At 45.4% G+C, this 21,669-nt stretch overlaps 1 protein-coding gene across 11 annotated transcripts in view; it reads right to left on the reverse strand.

Moving 5' to 3' along the window:
• NMNAT3 (nicotinamide nucleotide adenylyltransferase 3) overlaps positions 1 to 21,669 on the reverse strand; it is a 149,858-nt gene that overhangs the window by 16,834 nt on the left and 111,355 nt on the right. For 4 of the 11 annotated variants that reach the window (XM_084989855.1, XM_084989856.1, XM_084989854.1 and 1 more), the window contains 3 exons: positions 21,425 to 21,608; positions 15,702 to 15,784; positions 7,222 to 8,270 (listed from right to left, as the gene is read on the reverse strand). In XM_084989855.1, the coding sequence (XP_084845981.1) occupies positions 7,864 to 8,270; positions 15,702 to 15,784; positions 21,425 to 21,608 (674 nt within the window). In that variant the 3' untranslated portion in view covers positions 7,222 to 7,863. Of the gene's footprint in view, positions 1 to 7,221; positions 8,271 to 15,701; positions 15,785 to 21,424; positions 21,609 to 21,669 lie in introns of those variants that run through there. The other 7 variants (XR_014824027.1, XM_084989857.1, XM_084989859.1 and 4 more) reach the window with 3 other exon arrangements.

Below are 21,669 nucleotides of genomic sequence, written 5' to 3' on the forward strand. Positions count from 1 at the left end.
TTGCTGTACAGTGGGAAAAAAAAAAAAAAAAAAAAAAAAAAAACAACACGTTCCTGCTTTTAGGGATCCAGTTGTCACCACTGAATCGGTCATTTTAAGACCAATGAAATTCACAAAAGAGGAGGACCGGGAGCTGGGGTACAGTGGGCAAGTTAACTTAATCGGGACTCAGAGAGGGCTTCCTGGAAGAAGTGACTTGAGCCTGAGAACCGAGGAAGAAATGGGAATTAGTTTGCCAGCAGAGGGAACAGCATGGGGAGGTGCTGATGGCCCAGAGAAGGGTGAGTGTGAGAAATTGAAAAAAGCCATCTTGGCTGGAGCTGGAGCAGAGAGTGAAAGGGCTATGGGCTTGGGGGTGGCAGGGAGGAGCAGGCCAACCCCAGGAGGAGCCAGCTAAGTCTTACTCCAAAAGCATGTAAAGGAAGCTCAAGAGGATATATATATATATTTTGGCCTTACCCATGGCACGTGGAAGTTCCCAGGTCAGGGATTGAACCCATGTCACAGCTATAACCAGAGCCATAGCAGTGTCAATGCCAGATTCTTAACCTACTAAGCTACCAGAGAACTCCCAGAAGGGTTTTTTTTTTTTTTTTTTTTTGGACACTTTGAGGTAAAATTTAAATACCCCACAAATCTACTTATTTTATATGGGTAGCTTGATGAGCTTTAGTAAATGTATATAGTTGTGCAACCGCAATCTCATTTTAGAACATTCCAGTCACCCCCAAAATTCCCTTGTGCCCACTCACAATCAATCCCTACTCCTACCCTCAGGAAACCACTGGTTTGCTTTCTGCCTCTATGCTTTCACCTTTCCCCCCTTCCTTTTTAGGACCTCACCTGCAGCATATGGAAGTTTCTAGGCTAGGGGTTGAATTGGAACTGCAGCTACTGGCCTACACCGCAGCCACAGCAACGTGGGATCTGAGCCACCACACCACAGCTTGTGGCAACGGTGGAGCCTCAACCCACTGAGCAAGGTCAGGGATAGAATCCACATCCTCATGGATACTAGCTGGATTCTTAACCTGCTGAGCCACAGCGGGAACTCACTATCCTTTTGCCTTTTTTAGAAATTTCGCCTTTATGTAATCCTATGTTGTTCTATATGCCTGGCTCCTTCCACTTGGCATATCTTTGAATCCATGCACTTTGTTGCAGCTATCTGTTACTAATTCTGCTTTTAACTGCTGAATGGTGCTCCATCTACCCCATGGACCTAACACGTTGGTATAGCCGTTCACCAGTTGATGGACTGCTGAATTTCCCAGTTTGGGGCTACAGTGGATAATGTTGCTGTAAACATTCACAAAAGAGTCTGAGTAGACACACGATTCTGTCTGTCTTGGGTGGATGGCTGGATTGATTCCAACCACCCCAGCAGGTGGGAAGGGTAGCTCCCTTTGATTCTCTAACGACTCACAGGGCAGAACATCTCTTCTGCGCTGATTTGTCATTCCTACGTCACCTTTGGTAAAATGTCTCCTTTCTAGGATTTCACATTTGAAGACTTGCTTGAAGGACTCAGAAGACTCAGAGGCAGTGAGCCTCTTGGCCATGAGTCATGACAGTGAGGGCACACACGGCAGGGCTGGCCAGGGGACAAGACACATGGGACAGAGAGTGGAGGAGCCCAGATGAAGGCTTCTGGGAAGAACACACACAGAACACGTGTCTTCCTCTGGTGGTGCAACACTACGCACTGTTTCTGCCCAGGGGAGCCTGCCTGAGACTCGGAATCCAGGGTTTGTATCATGGGTTAGCGATGTGGGCATTCTGCCTGCACAACCAGCCACAATTACTGACATTCCAAACTCCTAGAAGGAAAGCAGGTGTTCATTATAAATCACATTGCTTGCACAAACAGTCTAGGCAAGCTGGTACACCCAGATTCAGTGCCCTGGGCAGACAAAACAGCCTTATCAGTTAGAAATGTAGGCAATATTCCAAGAGCCAATTTCTCAGCTACCAGTCAAGGGTCAGCCTCCTGCAGAGCAGCATCTCTCCCACACATGTTCAGTCAAATCTTTGGATCATTTTCTTTTTTCTTTTTAGGCTGCACCTGTGGCATATGGAAGTTCTGCACCAATGCCAGATCCTTGACCTACTATGCCACAACAGCAACTCTGATTCTACTAATTTTTAAATTTTTTTTCCTTTGGATCATTTTATGATTTATTTGTTTACATAATCTTCCTTTATTATTTATTTTTTAGGGCCACACCTGTGGGATATGGAGGAAGGAGGCTACAAGTGGAATCAGAGCTATAGCTCCCAGCCTATACCACAGCCACAGCAACACCAGATCCGAGCCGCATCTGCGACCTACACCACAGCTCACAGATATGCTGGATCCTTAGCCCACTGAGCAAGGCCAGGGATGGAACCCACATCCTCATGGATACTAGTTGGGTTCGTCACCACTGAGCCACAATGGGAACTCCCTGGATCATTTCAAATTGGGCTTTTATGCTTATTTTTAATTGTTGTAGTTCTTTACATATTCTGACACAAGTAATTTATTAGACAGACATTTTGTAAAGGGGATCTTCAAGTCTGTGGCTTCCACAGGAGTCCCTTGGTGTCCCTTGGAAGGGGTTTGGGCAGGGGAGGGATATGCCCAGGTTTGCACACACACAGCTGCTTGGGCTCTGATGTGGAGAATGGATTGCAGGGGCCAGGAGTGGATTGGGGAGGCCATGCCGGTGGTCCAGGTACGAGATGATGGTGGTCTAGACAGGGAGGTGACAGGAGGGATGGAGGAGGCTGCTGCTGAAGGATATATAGAAAATAAGAGTGATAAGGCATACAAACACTTATGGAATTCCAACAGGGGAGAAAAAAAAAAAAGGTGGGGCTCCTCAAACTGGTCCAAAACACCATATTATTATTGCTTTTAACAGTGATGCTCCCATGACTTTGTAAGATTTTAGCAATAATTTGGGAAAGGTGGGATCAGATGGACTTTAGGGTCGCTTTGAGTGCCATGAACAAGCCTCTTGGGGATGATTTCAACAATTCCAAAATATTCTGAGGTGTGTGCCTAGGTGCATTATGATAGACTGTTTAAGAGTCACACATACACAGGAGTTCTCTTGTGGTACATCCGGTTAAAGATCCAGTGCTGTCACTGTAGCAGCTTGGGTTCAATCCTTGGGGCCAGGAACTTCCCCATGCCGTGTGTATGGCAAAAAAAAAAAAAAAAAAGTCACATACTCATGTGTATCTAACACGCTGAGCTTTAGTCCAAGAAAATAACTTCATGACAGAAATGGAACACAGTCTATGTGTGGAGACCCTTGCAAAAAGCAAAGGCAGAAACACAGCACAGAAAATGCAGGGACGGGGAAAAGAAATTCATATTCATGTATTAACCCAATTACCACACGTACCTTGCAAATCCAGAGCACTATCTGTTTAAAATGGGGTTTCACATCGTTCTGTCCCCAGTGACACAGACAGTATTATAAATGAAAAATCCTTTCCTCAGGCCTAGATACAGAGCTCTGCTCATTTGGGCAGCATATGCTATCACAGGAGAACCTTTATTTAAGGCTGGAAATTCTATTTACCCAGGAGCCCAAACCCCTGCTTTATCTATTCTTGCAAAATAAACAAAACACCCTGGCAAACTAGATGCAAAGAAGGCCCAAGGGAATGGAAAAGAATGTAAAATCAGGCATGCAGGTCAGTGTCAATGCAATAAATCAAGAGCACAGCAGTGATACATATTTTCTCCTCTAATCCTAAAAAAAAGGGTGGTTACATGAATCAATAAGACAGAATACAGAAATATATATATATATATATATATACACACACATATAATAAGACAAAGCACAGAAATATATATTATATAATATATATATTATATATATATGCATGTAAGTTTTTGTTGTGCTGTTTTATTTTAGGAGAAAACGTATGTAAAGACTAAGAAATGAATGTTTTGCCTGGTGGGAGCCACAAGACCCAGCCATGAATCAGAGAGATAAAGTCATCTTCTCTAGCTGAGCCTGGTGCCCTGAGCTTATGGAAAGGCCGGACACGGAGATGGAGGCTTGCAAAGAACCTGTTGTCAGGTGCACCCTTTGTTAAGGAAGTGATGATGAAGCTAGCCTGTCATGTTGTTCATTTGGCCCTCTCCCGTCACGGGGGCCTTTGTACGTGCTGTTCATGCTGCCTGAAGACCAGTTGCCTCCACCTGTCCCCAAGTCTTGTGGCTTTGTCTTTCAGGTCTCCAATCCATCCTCTCCCCCCTGATGTCGGCACTCTGTCCTCAGGGTGAATCCCTGATGTTTTGCGGGGCCTAGACTTTGTACAATCTTGAGGGCCCCTTTCCAGAAAAATAATACAAATTATGAAAGTGAAATCTGACACCTACATAATGAAGATCCTTCCATGGGGTTGGAAAGGGCCCACCCAGCAAGTGAGGGGCTAGAGCTTAGGCCTCCTCACTTCACAGAGAACGTGCTGCCTCTGGCTGGTAGGGCACATGGTGTGTCTGTTGCGAGAGCCCTCAACGTGGTTTAAAATCGGGTTTAGGTGCATGAATATTTGAGTCCTACCCTTCTCCCTACTAGACCCTTCTCCCTACTAGACTATATGCTTCTTGAGGGGACAGACCGTGTCCATTTTGCTCACCATCATTCTCCTAGTGCTTAGTGCCTGGCACAGGAGAGGTCCGCAATAAATCGGATTTGAAGGAGACTTGAACTTTTCTAAATTGCCGCAGCAGCGGCATATGAAAGTTCCCAGGCTAGGGATTGAATCCGAGCCACAGCTGCAAACTACGCCGCAGCTGTGGCAATGCCAGATCCTTTAACCACTGTGACAGGCCGGGGGTTGAACCTGTGCCTCTGCAGTGATCCCAGCCACTGTAGTTGGATTCTAAATCCAATGCACCATAGCAGAAACTCCCAACAAGCCTTGAACTTTGAGTCGGGATTCTAGTCATAGAACTATTAGCTCCCACTGGCGGGGAGTCTCTGCTTGCAGGGTCCTGACATCAGTACTGAGGGCACAGGCTATGCTGGCAGCCTCAACCTGTAAAACGGGGAAGAGAAAACCACCATGGACACTTGAGAATAAAGGGAGATGAAGCTGGGGTGCCTCTGAGTCAAAGATGTGACCTTTAATTCCTATTGTCTGCAGCACTGTGTCCCCCTACCCCCCAACTAGTCCTTTATAGTATTCTAAGCTGCTGCTTCCAAATTTTCCCTCCTGGGAGCCAGGGACCTCTTTTCATGTACAACCTTCCCCCCCATCCTGTAAAGGCATATACATATTATTTTCCTTTTTTTTCCCGATCCCTGGCCTAGGAACTTCACCATGCCATTGGGTGCTGGGGAAAAAGAAAAAAAGGAAGGTGGAGTTTTCTTACCATAAATTTGGGCGTTTTTTTGTTTTTTTTTTTTTTTCTTTTTTTTTCTTATGGCCGAACCTGTGGTGTATGGGAGTTCTCGAGCTACAGGTTGAATAAGAGCTGCAACCACAGCCACAGCAATGTGGGATTTGAGCCTCGTCTGTGATCTACATCACAGCTCACGGCAATGCAGGATCCTTAACCCACTGAGCAAGGCCAGGGAGTGAACTCACATCCTCATAGACATTGGTGTCGGGTTCTTAATCTGCTGAGCCACAAGGGAAACTCCCAAAGGCACACTCTTAACCTAGTGGTTCTGGTGATTATTTTGTGCCCAAGGTACATTTGGCAATGCCTGGGGGCATTTTTGTTGTTATAATGGATGGGACAATTACCATTTAATGAACAGAGGCCAGGGATATTGCTAGGCATTCCCATGACACACAGGACAACCCCTTCCAGCAAAGAATTACCTGGCCCAGAACGTCTGTAGTGCCCAGAGTGAGAAGCCCTGCCTCAAACCCACAGGCTCCTTCTCCATCAATTTTCTGGACACTACGACTATTTGCTATTCTACTTTCTTTCTTTTTCTCCTTTGTCTTCTCTAATTGACACAGAACAGTGGGAGCAGTGTTGCTCAGAGGGTAAGGAGGAAGCTGTTCAGCAGAGTAAATGTTATGCAATTTTAACCATACATTCAGTTTATTCAAAACTGAATTATTATAACAAAATTCAAAACTGAATTATTATACAAAACTGTTTATTATAACTCTTCTAGGTCTGCACATTGAGTGGCTTGAGAACCTTATTCAATCGCAGATTCTGAGTCAGTAGGTCTGGGGTGGAACCTGAGAGTCTGCATTTCTAACCTGCTCTTTGGGGATACAAACACTGAGCCTGGGACCACACTAAGCCAATTTCTCAGCACTTAGGATATGATAGCAAAGAGAACAAGGAACCCTGCCCTTGGGGACCTTCCAGTAGGGTTGGAAGTGTACTGAACCCTAAGAAGGGTGGAGAGGCTGGAGTCAGAGGCACTCAGAGCCTTAGAAAATCAGCTGGAAGAGAATTTAGAGATGTCTAATCAAATCTCCCCATTTTCAAGAGTGGGAAACTGAGGCTCACAGTGGAGAAGGGAGCTGGTCCATGTCACCCAAAAGGGCAAGGTCATTTGACTCCTATTCCTGAGTTATCAGGGTCCTTGGGGAGCTCTTGAGGGCAGAGCCTTGATCTCAGGGTGGAGAATGACCTGTACCTTCAGAGGCTGCAGGGGTGGAAGTCTGGGGACTCCTACAGAATGGTCCCACTACTTCTCGTGCAGAAAGCCCTGACTTCCTGCTTCACACGTGTCCATCATGACATACCTACAGACACTGGGATATACTGGGGTAGGCACTGGATTCTTCCCACTGCCCCTTGGTGTTTCTGCACCATTAAATTTGCTGCAAGGGTGAACCAAGGTAAAATTCCAGAGAAGTAAATTCTAAATGTGTTCAGTCACGTATGTGGCCAGCAAGTAGAAAGCAGAAAGTCAGAGTTTGGTGGATCAAAACCTCTTCAAACAATGTGCATGCCTTGTGCTCAAAACAAACCCTGAGCACACACCAGGTTCCTGTCTGAACTTTCAGGGCTCACGTGAGCAGAGGCCATCGACCCAGAGCTTAGAGAACCATTTGCTGGGTGTTGAAAAGCAATTGCTTCCTCCACTACTCCTACCTGGGAACTTTTAAATTCATGCCAGTTCAGTTGCAACAGTAGCAAATTTTACGGAGTAGCTAAAAAGAAAAGCAACAGCTGGTACATTGGGCATTAATAATATAACAAAGAAAGAAAAAAGAGAAACTTTTCATTAATACTTTTTGATGTCCATTTATTATTTATCCCTTTGCCAATATTCAAACAGGCAGGCAGTCATAAAACATTCACAGTGATCCTCTAAAACAGGGAAGGCATCTGTTTTACCTCAGTTCTTTTTTAGAAATCTGGGAATCAGGACCCCTGACATTTATAGAATAGCTGTGTTTAAAAATACATATGTATACTGTATCAAAAATATTGTTTGAGGATCACTACTTAGAAAGATTTTAGTTTAAATTTTATCAATGGCCAGTAGGCAGAGAGACAACTGTTGGGAGATTCAATGTCAATCAGCAAGTGCTGCTTTCAAATTTTGTGCTCCTCAATGAGTATTATTTTGTTGAAACAAGGCACTGACAAAGCCCACTGTCTGGTAATTAGCATCCATCAAGTCTCTCCAATCAAAACGGGCAAGCTGCACCTGGTCCTGGTTAAAACAAAAAAATGCGCTTTGTGGGCAAGTCTGCTCCCACCTCCAGGACCCTGGTCATGTGCAGGACCACATGCAACCATAACTGCCATTTACCAGCTCCTTCCCAAAGAAGGGATCTCTTCCTGGGCCAGAAGACTCCTCAGAAGCAAAACCATTGTTGAAATGAACCAAATGACAAGCGGAAAAACTTAGGAAAATGAAGACCTCAGGAGGAGCTGGATGGAGGAGGAGGGGCCGGGCCTCCTCTGCTAGGCTGCCCTTCATCTCTCTCCCGGCCGGTGTTCCTGGTATAGAGGTCGTGCTCCTTGATGTAGGCGATGACGGCATCAGGGAGCAGGTACTTCACACTCTGCCCTTGGCTCAGGGCCCGCCTGATGTACGTGGCGCTGATCTCATTTTGCACAGGCTCCCTGGCCAGGTGGATGTTGTCCTGGTGTCTCTGCAGGATGGGCGAGCCCAAGATGTACCCCTTTGGGTCGTGCCCTGCCCGGTCCACGCACACCAAGCCGAACTTCTCCACTATCTCCTGGATGTGTGCATCTTTCCAGAGGTTGGGGGTCTGGAAGGTCTTCAGGATATCTGCCCCGCAGAGGAGCTTCAGCTCGGGAACAGCTGGGAAAACAAGGGTGGACCTCAAAGAAGTTACAGAAGGGTCATGGCCGGGAAAGTTGACATCATATTCTGTTTGAAATTTTCACAGAATGCTTTTCTTGGAATGTACTGGGAACTCAATATCTCTGTGTTCATGATTTAGAAAGAAAAAGCATGTAAATGAATCTGAAGCCACTTCAGGGACATACAGCTATAAGTAATACTTTAATCGGTAAATCTTTAGTTTAATATTGGCCAAGTGCCAAGGAACACAGAACAGAGGTTTTTTTTTTTTTTTTTTTTTTTTTTTTTTTTTTTTTTTTTTTTTTCAGCGTTTTACTATAAGTCTGTCTATGGTTGCTGGACCCAATGGCAGAGTAGTCCAAAGTCTATACCAGGAACCCCATCTTCTGATAGAAGGTGAGGCTCTTTAAAGCCCCATGTGCCTTCAGCAAGACACTGCCTTTCCCAAAATCTATTACCGCCCTAACACGTGGCACCTTTATGAGTACAATCACATCATAAAGGTTAATTATAACGATCTTCGGGTAACTCAAGGGCTCTAAGACCCCAGCTGGTGACCTTTTCATCTGTTTTCAATAAAACAAAGCTCCAGGACAACTGATCAATGTGGCTAATCCTTTGGCATTTGTTCTACCAGAGAATGATGATTGTGATGATTGAAGAGTCCCTAGCATTTACTGGTTGCTTACTAAGGCACTATGGCTAAGTGCTTTATGTGTGTAATCCCATTTGAGCTTCAGAACAACTTCATGAGGTAGGTGTTATTGTTGTGCCTGTTTTGCGGAGGGGTAAATCAGGGGCAAACTGAGGCACAGAGGGGTGTGTGATTTGCCTGAGGTCACTCCTTAAAGGCAGAGGAATCAGGATCCAAAGTCACGCAGCCAGCCTCCAGCGGGGGCATTTGAAACTGCAGGGCTCTGTTGCCGCCTGCTGGCAAGAACTGTACATGCATCACCCCGCCTGGATCTTCCTGGCACCATTCCTGTTCTTGTCCTCTTTGAATGGACTAATAAGAGAAAGAAAAACCAAGTCCATGCTAGAAGCAACCTCTGGTCCTTCTGGAAGCCAGTTCTAGCTTCAGAGAACTGCAAAGGCTGGGTTTCTAGGGCACAGGCATCTCTCAGTCACCATGAAACCTCAGCTGGGAGGGGCCTTGTGGAGAGCAGCTGCTGGGGAAAACCTGATGTAAAGGATCCGTTTAGTCTTTCTTGTGGAACTTTTGAAGGGATCTACATGTGGACCAGATGGATGCACATACAAAAGAGCACTAGATCAGCGGTGGGCTGGAATTTGAGAGGCTGGAACGGTCATGGGGAGGTCGTAGGTCTGACTTCAGTCAGGCACAGGCTGCTGCGGGGCTGGAGCCGAGATCCTTCCCTCTCTAAGCCTCAGTTTCCCCATCCATGAAGTGAGGGCACTGGACTTGTTTCCTCACTTTAAGCAGTAGATATAAAGACAGAAACACTCTTCAAACATTTTGGCAGAATAATGCTGGTATAATAAAGTGATATTCAGACATTCACTAATGCATGTATTCTCTGTGGTCAAGAACTAGACTCTAAGGCCTGACACTTTACATTCAAATCCTGTTTCTGCCATGCGACAGCTGTGTGACTTCAAGTTTAAAAGAAGGATATTAACAGTACTTATATCATAGGATTATTTTAGAACTGAATGAGCTTATAAACAAAAAGCACTTAGAAGAGTGCTTGGAACAGAATGTGATCTCTGTTAACTACCCGCCAGCCAGCCATCCAACTACCTGCTTATCTAGCCATCCAGTCAGGGGCACATCCATTCAACATCCATGGAATATCTCCCAAGTGCCTGGCCTTTTAAAGTCAATAAAACTGAACTCAAGAATTACTCAATAACAGACTTTTCACTAATGTGGGCTGATCTTCTTGCTCACCATATGTAGGTAGGTGGCTTTGAACTATTCGTCATCTGTGAGGTTTTTCGCTGATTTCTTATTTATTTGACCTCTGTAATGGAGCAAGAGACCAGTGTTTGACCTGTCAAGCAATTGGGTAGTTGTTCTGTGATCTTCCTATGGCAGAGGTTAAATCATGTGCACTGAATTCTAGGGTCTCCTGGGGAACACCCCTCTGTACCCTCAGGTCAGGGATTCTTCCTCCCCCAGTGTATTTTTGTGGAGATGATTTCCACATGTCCACTTCGATAATACATACTATTTAATTCATTAAAAATGATAAGGACATATGATTCACTCCCATCCCCCAAGTCAAAGGTATGTCTGTGAGCCTGGGGCAATGGATCACTCTTTCCAGAACACATCAGACCCCAACTCTGGGGAGTCCTGTCATCAGGCCCCCCAGAGGCATTCACATCTCCCTTTCAAATCCATTCACAAAATCTAAGTCCAAAGTCTGTGAGTCTGAGGGTGTGAATAAAGGCTGCCAATTTGATTTGTCCTAACAGTGATACAGTGACATAAATAGACGTCCGTGGGTGTTTTGGGGGCAGTGAGCTCTGTCTTTGAAGAGCCGCAGACTTTGGAAAGCAGATGAAGCAGAGATTCATACAGAATGTGGGAGAAGTGCCACCAGGACCTTTCTCTTGGAATGTCCAGTTGCCCTAATATCCAGTTGACATCAAAGAGAATCAACCCTGTGGCCTGTCAGCCCTAGGTTTGAATTAAAGATCTGTGAGCACCTTGGAAGAGTTAAAGCGGATGGGCCTGGTTCCTCAGCTGTTTATGGGATAATATGGGATAATAAAGCCTCCTTTGAGAGTTATGGAAGCTGAATGATAGAACCCAATGGACATTTCCTGCCTGGTGCAGCATATAAACACAGGCATGGCAGGTCGACACAGGACACCCAAGATGAAGCATCTGAAGGCAACATCCAAACCAACCACACAAGGCCATCTTGGGACAGTGTGAAAGGAAATGGAGTGTCGGCCCTGGTTGTAAGGAAGGAGAATCCTCTAAGAGTTGCTAAGGGGTGCTCAGCCCCATCAGCCAAGGTAGGGAACACCCTCGCAAGAGGCAGAGTTGGTCTATGAAAGGACTGAGACATCCCAAAGTGTGACACCCAAAAAGCCCTGGACAAGGAAACCCATACGCCTCTGGGTGAGTCAAAGGGGGACTGCAAATCACAGGAGTGATGGGCAAAGCAGGGCCCTGGCAGCCAGAAAACATTGAGCTCAGTCCCAGGGTAGAATAGCACACAACAAAATACACACACACGGAATGGTCCTTTAGAAATATGTCACTGGCAACATACAAGCAACCTCATCTTAAAAGCTAAACTTGATGGTGAGAAAAATTCCACCTTCTGTTGTTTGTTTGTTTTTGTTTTTCTTTTTTGACAGCACCCACAGAATGTGGACGTTCCCAGGCCAGGGATTGAACCTGTGCCACAGCAGTGACCCAGGCCGCTGCATTGGCAATGCCAGAAGAATCCTTAACCGGAGAACTCCTTCACCTCCTTTTCTAAAATTGCCCCAGCTTTTTTTTCTGGTTACAAACATGATATCTGTGTCAATCATGGAACATATGGAAAACATGTAAGTAAAGCAGAAAATAACATCTATAGTTCTGCTTTCTACAAAAAACTGTCAATATTTTGGTGTATTTCTTTTTTTTTTTAGCCAAAATTTAAAATAGTCTATTTAAAATATATGTAGTTCATTTTCAGACATAATTTTTTTTTATTTTTAAAAATGTAGTTGATTTACAGTGTTGTGCCAATTTCTGCTGTACAGCAAGGTGACTCAGTCCTACACACATACACACACACACACACACACACACACACTCCTTTTTGGTGTATTTCTTTTCATCTTTTCTATTTAATATGCAAATATATGTGAAAGTATATTTACATGTTTTTGGAGATTATACTGTATTGGATCCTGAGTTTTTTTCACTTACCTCCTAAGTGTTTCTCTATATCATGAAAACTTTGCATGTTGATTCTTCAGCCTATGTATACACTACCACTAACTTACACATTCCCTTATATTTATTTATTTAGGGCTGCACCTGCAGCATATGGAGGTTCCCAGGCCAGGGGTCTAATTGGAGCTACAGCCACTGGCCTACGCCACAGCCACAGCCAGATCAGATCCAAGCTGTGTCTGTGACCTACACCACAGCTCACTGCAATGTCGGATTCTTAAGCCACTGAGCAAGGCCAGGGAACAAACCTGCAACCTCATGGTTCCTGGTCAGATTCATTTCCACTGCACCACAATGGGAACTCCCATTCCCTTATATTTAAACACTGAGGTTGCTTTTATTTTTTGCCATTATAACAATTCCTGTGATAAACCTCTTTCTGCCTAAGCCTTTGTCCCAATTTCTAATTATCTCCTTAGCCAGGCACCTAGGAGGGGAGTTTATCAAATTGAGGACACAAGCAGTTTTAAAGCCTCTGATACATTTTCGTGAATTGAAAAGCCCACATTTCATTCAATGTAACAGTTACTTTGGATGAGAACAAGATTAATAGGACTTAGGGTTTGACGAGAGAGAAGAAGGATAAGAAACAAGCCCCCCAGTCTCCTCTAATATCCAATGAAGAGTTCACACATATTCATCATTCACTGAGTATTTTATATTTCCATTTCTAAACCATTACCCAAACACAATTTCCCAAATATTTAAATAAACTCATAAGCTATCTATGTCCAGTACATTACTTAACAGGATTAGATTCCAAGTTGTTTTAAAATGCCAAGGGCATAAGAAATGAGATTTGTTTATCACATATGCATATAACTGCCATACGCCCAACATCACGGGGCTGAGCAGAGCAGGACAATAGCCCCTGAAAAAGTACATCCCAAAAGGATGTGGGTGAGTTTTGGTGGAGGGAGGGACTGGTGTTGCGGGGAAGGTGGGTTCCAATGGGAGCCTCATAGGATGGACAGGTTTTCGACAGGGGAGCTCTGAAGCGAAGGGGGAGGAGGGACGTCCAGGCAAAGAGACAGGGATTTTGGAAGCTTCTGCAGAGAGGTGAGTCATGGCCTCCCTCCCAGTCACTGGCTGCTGGTCCTCTCCCCTCCCTGAGGCTCCTGACAGCGCGCCCCACACTCACTGCCTGTGTTCCTTACTCAGCTGCCCCTCTGCACAACACATCCCCAACCCCAGAAAACCAACTGATCCTACGAGTCATGGTCCAGGTGGTATGGGCGCCTCCTCCTCCAGGCAGCCCCTCCTCATCCTCGCCTGGGCTCACTGCCCTTCATAGCCTGGCTCCAGCTCAGGGCAGGGGCTGGTCAGGAGGTCTCTGTTCTCAGCCAGGAGTGACTGCTGAGGCAGAGGTGATTCAGGAAGAAGGCAGAGGGCTGAGAATGAATGCCGCCCGCCATGGGCTATGCTTGTGACATGACAGGGAGGGGTGTGGGAATAGGGGTGGCAAGAGGCCCAGACCAGAGGAGTATAAGAAATGCTGTAGCAGCTGGTCATGGAGGAGACTCTGGAACTCCTTTCTTAGATTCCTACCCTAGGACACAGTTTCTCAGACTGGCAGTCAAGCAAATCCCCAGAGCGGCCATCAAACAGTCAGAGTCCCAGGCCCGTTCCCCTCGGGAGGTTTAGGGTGTGGCCCAGGAATCAGTGTTTTGTTTTTTTTTTTTCTCTCTTTTTTTTTTTTTCGGTCTTTTCTAGAGCTGCACTGGTGGCATATGGAGATTCCCAGGCTAATCGGAGCCATAGCTGCCAGCCTACACCAGAGCCACAGCAACACTGGATCTGAACCACGTCTGTGACCTACACCACAGCTCATGGCAACACCAGATCCTTAACCCACTGAGCGAGGCCAGGGATCAAACCCGCAACCTCATGATTCCTAGTCGGATTCGTTACCCACTGAGCTGCGATGGGAACTCCAGAATCAGTGTTTTTAACAAGCCTCACAGGGCATTCTGCTATGAGTGATTCTTTGACCAGCATCTGGGGACTGTTGCAGGAAACCTTTAGGGTATTTTCAAGTCCCTTTAGAATGCTTCCCATGTTGCTGCACATGGCTTTATTTCTAGAGATGATCATACTGAAATCAAACAAATATCATATGAGATCACTGATATATAGGCGCTAATAAAAAAATGATATGAAAGAACTTACTCACAAAACAGAAACAGACTCAAAGATTTGGAAACCAAACTTGTGGTTAACAAAGGGCAAATGGGCAGAGGGATAAATTAGTAGGAGGTTGGGAGTGGCATATTCACATTATGATATACAAAATCAGTAAATATCAAGGACCTCCTGCAGAGCACAGGGAAATGTACCCACTACTCTGTGATGGCCTATATGGGGAAAGAATCTGAAAAAGACTGGAGATATATATATATATAGATATATGTATATGTGTGTATATAAATGATTCACTTTGCTGTACACCTGAAGTGAACACAACATTGTAACTTATGTATATTATATATATATATATATATATATATATATATATATATAAACAGAAGAAATTAGCATTAAAATAAAAATTTAAAAAAAGAACATTTCCCAGTCTGTGTTCTGGGGAGGACCTATTCTAAGAAATACTAATATGCATTAAAAAGACCCCCATGATTAAAAAGTGATAGAATGGCTGCAAGCTACTGCCCTTTCTCACAGAGTCACAAAGCACAAGAACACAGTAAAGGCTCTGAAAAGTGCCACAATAAAGATACCACCTTGTTTGCTTAAACATGATATTCCAGGGCCCTTCCGATCTGAAAATAGTGTCCCACCAGCTAAAGCTGGGAGAGCTGCAATAGCAAACATCTCAGATGAGCCTGCTGCAATTTTGGCCTCATGGGGCCAGTGATTTCCTGCTTGTGGCACATCCCCCTCTCCTCATCCCCAGACACCCCTGTTTATATGCATGAGAGGGCTTTGCATTTGACCCTGGATATGAGGGCTGCCATTCAGAAGGAAGGTACTCTGAAATCATAGCTCACGGGGTTCCATTAAACACCAGGAGCTGACAACAGGCCAGAAACCAAGGGCAACAAAGTAAAAGGATAATCCAAATCGACTTTAAATCGCTTACAAAGTAGGTTTCCTCTTCTGAGTAAAACTTTGAGTTACACTTCTATGAAGTATTAGCCTCTTAGTTTAAGGGTTATAATGGCACGTTTTGTATTTAAAAAGGCTAAGGCTTTCAAAAGCAGCCCAGCAGCTCCCAGTTTATCCCTGTGTAGCCTTGACTGTGATCCGGGTCACAAGCACAAATCACAAGGTAGGTAAACTCCTTTGGGGCAGAAAAATCCCAAATCAGCATAACAACTTAAAAGGGATGGTGGCAGGTCACTTAATTTGACCTTTCAACCGTGTTAGGGTCACTCCCAAAACTCTTATCTGTGCCGGGGCGGGGGGCGGGGGGTGACTCCCATCGGTTCTCACCTGAACCCCTGACATCTCCCCCTCCCACAGAGGAGAGGGTCAGTACCCACCTGCAGGGGCTGGGGTGATGGCCTTGACTTGGTCGGGGCCTTCCGTCCGGGGTAGAGCTCTGAGCAGTTCGCCGTGGTGATGCCTGTGTTGTAAACACACGGGCTCAGGAGGTGTCCACGTGGCCTATAGTCCCCCAAAGCCACCGGTGTGGGAGGGCATCCTCCTATTTTAAGTCTCAGCCTACTTTTGTCCATTTTAGGTAACTCAGTCCATGAGTATTTATTGAGGACCTACTATGTGCTAGGCCCTGTGCCAGTTTCTAGGACTGAAAGCAAATGGGTTGGGGTGCTCACAGAGCACCCATCCAAGATAGCTCACTGCCTTCTTGTGAGCCCCGGCAGGAAGGAGGAAATAGGCAGATATTACTTGTTAGTATCTTCTTTCCATGGCTCACTTTTTACAAAAAGTTGAATAGGAATTAAAGACCTGGGCTGTTAGAATCAGACAGACCTGAGTTCAAAATACAAATCCGAGTGCTGGCACAGGGCATGGCACATAGCTGCCTCTCAAACAGAATGCTTGTTTGGATCATAAGCTAGTACTTTATTTCATTTTTTTTACTTTTTAGGGCCTCACCTGCTCTAAAAAGTTCCTAGGCCAGGGGTCGAATCAGAGCTGCAGGTGCTGGCCTACGTCACAGCCACAGCAATGCCAGATCTGAGCCTCATCTGGTACCTATACCAGAGTTCACGGCAACACCGGATCCTTAACCTACTGCGCGGGGCCAGGGATGGAACCCACATCCTCATGGATCCTAGTCAGGTTTGTTAACCACTGAGCCACGAAGGGATCTCCATAAGCTAGTACTTTAGAACTTGACAGGGTGATGCCCAGAGCCTGGCTTGGACCCAGACTGCCTGGGTTGAATCCCAGCTCCCCCACCGGCCAGCTGTGGGACCCTAGGTGGGTGGTTTCTGGTCTCAACACCTGCAAAATGAGGAATGATGACAATGCCTGCCTGCCATTGGTGGTTATGAAGATGGAAGGAGTTACACGTGCCAAGAGTAGTATGCAGTGCAGAGCAAATCTCATTACATTGTTAGCAGTTCAAATATGATTAGACTTACACCCATTTGGCAGGCCTGGCTCTTTTAGCAATCTATCTTCTGCAAATCGAGAGATAGCTATGCCTTCTTCTTTTTAATCAAGCACAGGTAATCACTACGTCTTGTATCAATATGATCTTCTGTCTTCCACCTACTGTATTATGCATTGACTAGGGCTGTATTTGACAGGGAGAAGTGCCTGGTGGGAGAAGCATGTATTTGTAGCCAGAGTGTCCGGGTTCAAGTTTAGGCTCTTCTGCTTATATGATCTCGGGCGAGTCATGAACTCTCTCACAGCCTCATGGACCTCTGTTAATTGGTCAGGAAAGTTAATGTCAGCCTTGTCCACACTAAGTATCACAAGATCATGAAGGGGCAAGAGTTTTTCCCTGGCTGGGGAAGTGGCTGACAGCAGTTATTAGGGGAGAAGGTGCAGGATAGTCAGAGGTTAAGTTCTAGAATGATGCCATTTGGGTTGGAATACTGGTTCCAACTAGTAGCTGTGGAATCTTGGTGGGTTCCTTAAGCAATGTGCCTCCACTTTCCGCATCTGTAGAATGGGAAGTAGTGACAGCACCCAGCCTGGAGAGCGGTTGTGAGGATGAATTGAAGAGCTTAGCACAACCCATGCACAGAAAGTGCCCAATCAACGTTAGTGCTAATTATCATCATTGCTGTCTGTCTTCCCCACCAGGTTGTGAAGAGGGAGCTCATTTAACTCATAGTTTCCGTACCTAGGGAACTGCTTACCTAGAGTCAGCTGGATTCTGGAATGATGGACCAGGGTGGATAAATAAATACATTTCATACAGGTCCAAAGTCCTTCCTGAAGATCTGAGAGACTCACCTGAGTCTTAGGGCCTCGCTGGACTCATGCATGTTTCCTTCAGTGCCTTAATCCTTTGGTTTCCTCTGAGAATTTCACTCCCAGGTTAGTCTGGAATCTTGCATCAGACTAAAGTAGGTTTGAGTCTCTCCTCCACTTTCTATCTATAGGGCTTTGTGTATCTGCTGACCCTTTCAGAGCCTCCACTTCCTCATCCGTGAGGAGCCAAACTTACCTCCTACTTCTCAGAGTTGCTGAGCTGACTAGACATGATACAGCTGGCACACAGAGTAGATGAGAAATAAAAGGTAGTATTACTACTTTAACTTTACTCACCTTGAAGCTCCTAGTTTAAGTTGACCCTACTTGGAGTATTAGCTGGAGCTCTGAACTCTGGTGTACAAATGATTACTTTCAGTGCCAAATGCACCTTCCTCACAGACCTCTGCTCTGCCTTTGTGGGGCAGGGGGCCACTGCTTCCTCTTGTTGCCTGCCTGAGTGGTACCCTGGTGAGCCTAGCCTTGGACCTGATGAATGACCCTGGCAGCATATTCTGTTCCCTCAGCAGCCCCTGGTCTCCAGAGATGCCCAATGAGAGGATCACTGTAGCAGGAGCAGAGTCAGCCACCCTATGTTCCTGCCTGTAGAACACTGGTTTTGAAGATGGCCTTGAGCCTGGCTTCAGAGTCTACCACTTGCTTATTTGTTGTATGACTGGTTAACTTAGCCCCTCTGAGCCTCAGGTTCCTCAGCTGTAAAAAGAGGACAATATAAGATCATTTTGCCAAGGGGCACATGAAATGCTGCTGCTGGACCACATCAAGTGGCACCGTGACCAAGACTCTCCCCCATAACATGGGGCAAGGACAGGTGCAATAAGCAATCAAATGCCCTAAAAGCATAGACATTGACCCAGATTTTTAAAAATTAGAGCACAAATAAGCAACCTGATAAGGAGAAAAAGAATACTCAATAAACCCTGCAGTGAATTGACTTCATAGTGACATATGTCACTGTCACCATGATGTAGAGTCACTGCTGATGCCACCAAGAGGAGCAAAGGGGGGGATGGGTTGCTGCCATGCTTCTAGAATCACCTAACTTTACAATTTTAACCAGATTTTCAGTCTTAAAAAATGCTTTTGGTAATTTTAGGAAAACACTAGTAATCAAACTAATTTTCTAGTGAGCCCACTCCAAATATTGGAAAAAACGTAAATCAGCTACCTGAGAAAACCGTGTTGATTATTTATATCAGTGGCTTCTCAAACTTGGCTGCACAAGATATCATTTGGGGACCTTTAAAAATACCCACACCTGGACCTTACCTCAGAAAAATCATAATCTTGAGGGAGGGGAGGTTGAATTTGTTTGTTTTATTTTCCTTTTTAGAGCTGCACCTGCAGCATAAGCTCCCTTTCCAGGCTAGGGTCAAATCGGAGCTACAGCTGCCGGCCTATGCCACAGGCACAGCAACGCAGGATCCAAGCTGCTTCTGTGATCTATCTACACCACAGCTCACGGCAATGCCAGATCATTAACCCACTGAGAGGGGCCAGGGATCAAATCCGCCTCCTCATGGTTCCTGGTCAGATTTGTTTCCACTGCACCACGACCGAGGTTGAATATTTTTAAAAAGCTTCCCAGGTGATTCCTATAGCCAGGATTGAGACCACCAGTTTGGATCAATCCCAATACTAATCATAAGCATTATTTATACACTTGGTGACTGAGGCTGTGGGCCTCAACCTTGGCCATGTCTTAGAATCACCAGGGAGCTCTTAAAAATCCTGATGTCCCGTCCTGGACCAATGACATCTCAGCCTCTGGGGTAAGACTCAGGCTTCGGTACTTTTGAAAGCTCCCTGGGTGATTCAGTGTGCAGCCAGGCCTGAGAAGTACTTCACCCAAGGATACAGTTTAAAAAAAAAAAAAAAAAAGAAAGAAAAGGAAAGTGTCCTATAAAATTTTAGGTTTGAATTCTGCAGCAGAATATTAACTACGGGGTATGGTGGTCAAATCCTATTGATCCGTGAATGGCTTATCTGTCATGAGGAGAAATTATGGGCCAGAGTTAAGGATGCAGGGAAGGTAGCTAACATTATTAAGCGCCTACCATAAACCAGGTGTTTTCCTACATCATCTCATCTAATTCACACACTATCCCAGTGAAGTACGTGGTGCCATCCCCAGTGAGGAAATGAGGCTCAGAGAGGCTAACTCATGTCAAGTCACTTTGCTAGTAAATCTGGCTCCAAGATCTGGGCCTTAGGCCACGTTACCTCACACAGGCTGGAGGAGAAGATGTCTGTCTGCTTCTGACCACATTAGAACTAAATGATTTGCTGGATATTTGTTTCTATTCCCCTCTATAAACCTAGACAAATGAGAGCTGACTATACAGCTTATTCTAAAAGGATGGTCTAGGTTTAAGTTTATTCCTTATGTTAAAAAGAGAGCAAGAGCATTATCCTAACAACTATTTCACATTTGCTCTTCTTTAATTTGGCAACAGATTTTGAAGTAGCACGGTAGCTGCTGAATGCTTCTGGATGGTTCTTTCCCCAGTAAAGGGTAAGTAATAAGAACCAGGATATGAAAAAGTAAGCCTTTTTACTTTTAAGTAAAGGTAAACATTTTTCTCCCAAGGTACTTTACAGATTAGTTAAAAAAAACAAAAAAACAAAAAAACAGGGAGTTCCCATTATGGCACAGTGGAAACGAATCTAAGATCCATGAGAGGATTAGGATTCGATCCCTGACCTTGCTCAGTGGGTTAAGGATCCGGCGTTGCCATGAGCTGTGGTGTAGGTCACAGATGCGGCTTGGATCCTGTGTTGCTGTGGTTGTGGTGTAGGCCGGCAGCTGTAGCTCTGATTTGACCCTAGCCTGGGAACTTCCATATACCGCAGGTGCGGCCATAAAAAAAAAAAAAAAAAAAAAAAAGGCTAAAAATAAAAACCAAAACACATCATGAACATGCCTGCCAACTATTCAACTTTGTCCCTCGTGTCTCCTTTCTCTGACAATCTTAGTGCTCCCACAGAGGTAACAGACATAGCCCACAACGTGTGATTCCTTCCAGCAGAGCTGGATGTCATCAGTGAGAGGCAGGCCCACCTCACAATCCCCTCTGACAGCCAGGACAGGCGGGACTTCCTGCTTCTCTGGAAACCTCCAAGGAAAGTTTCCTAGACACGTTAGTGACCCACTGTCCTGATGTACAGAGCTTGCCAGGGCTTTTGAGTACTTACGTTACTGATGCTGAACACAAACAGTGATTACAAAAGAAAATAAATACCCTGTAACTATTTCTAGATTCACAATTTAAGTCTAGATGTACAGAACCTAGGATTGTACAATTAGAAAAGACAGTCTCTTATGCTGATGCAATTTTCAACCTAGTCAGTGATGACAATAATAAAAGGTCTCACTTATTGAATATGATTATGTGGTTCTGGGTCAGAAAAGTGATTTACATTTCCATAATCCTCATTAGGTTGTATTGTCCCAGGTGAGAAATGTGTCCCAGAGAAGTTGTCATGTGCCTGTCATCACACAGCAATTGAGTGGTGACCCTGGAGCCTGGATGCTCAGTCCTCTGAAACAAGACCAGGCATTTCCACAAAGTGTACCCTGAAGGACGGTGGTTTGTGATTTTTCCTCTCAGGACCTCTCTGAGAATGTGAATCTGTTGGTTTCTCTCCCTTAAGGAGAAACACTTTTCAGATTTGCCTAAGAAAGCCTGGCAGAAGCCCCATTCAACACTCCATCCCTGTGTTTATTCCGCAAGCTCTGCAGATAGGACTTTGGCTCCTGCTCATCCCATGAGCACCTGCCCACCGTTACCTCAGCACCTTGACCGTCTCCATCCACTGTGCCTGCTCACTCTCCCAGGGGTCCACCCGGATCCAGTCAGATGTCTGCAGGGCCAGCCGGGCCATGGCCACCCGGTGCCGGGCAGCCACGAGGTCTTTCTTCCCGTAGTTGTCATTGACAGGAGAGATGATACCCCCGACCACTTGGTACCTGCCTAGGTGGGGAGAGCACAGATGTTGCTGGCACTGGAATTCAGGCAGGCACCCAAAATCTTG

This window comes from Sus scrofa, chromosome 13 (assembly GCF_054392235.1).
Source record: "Sus scrofa isolate SSC_HxYL_T2T_F1_AM1 chromosome 13, Sscrofa_HxYL_maternal_Yorkshire_Landrace_v2.0, whole genome shotgun sequence".
NCBI classification, from domain to species: Eukaryota; Metazoa; Chordata; class Mammalia; order Artiodactyla; family Suidae; genus Sus; species Sus scrofa.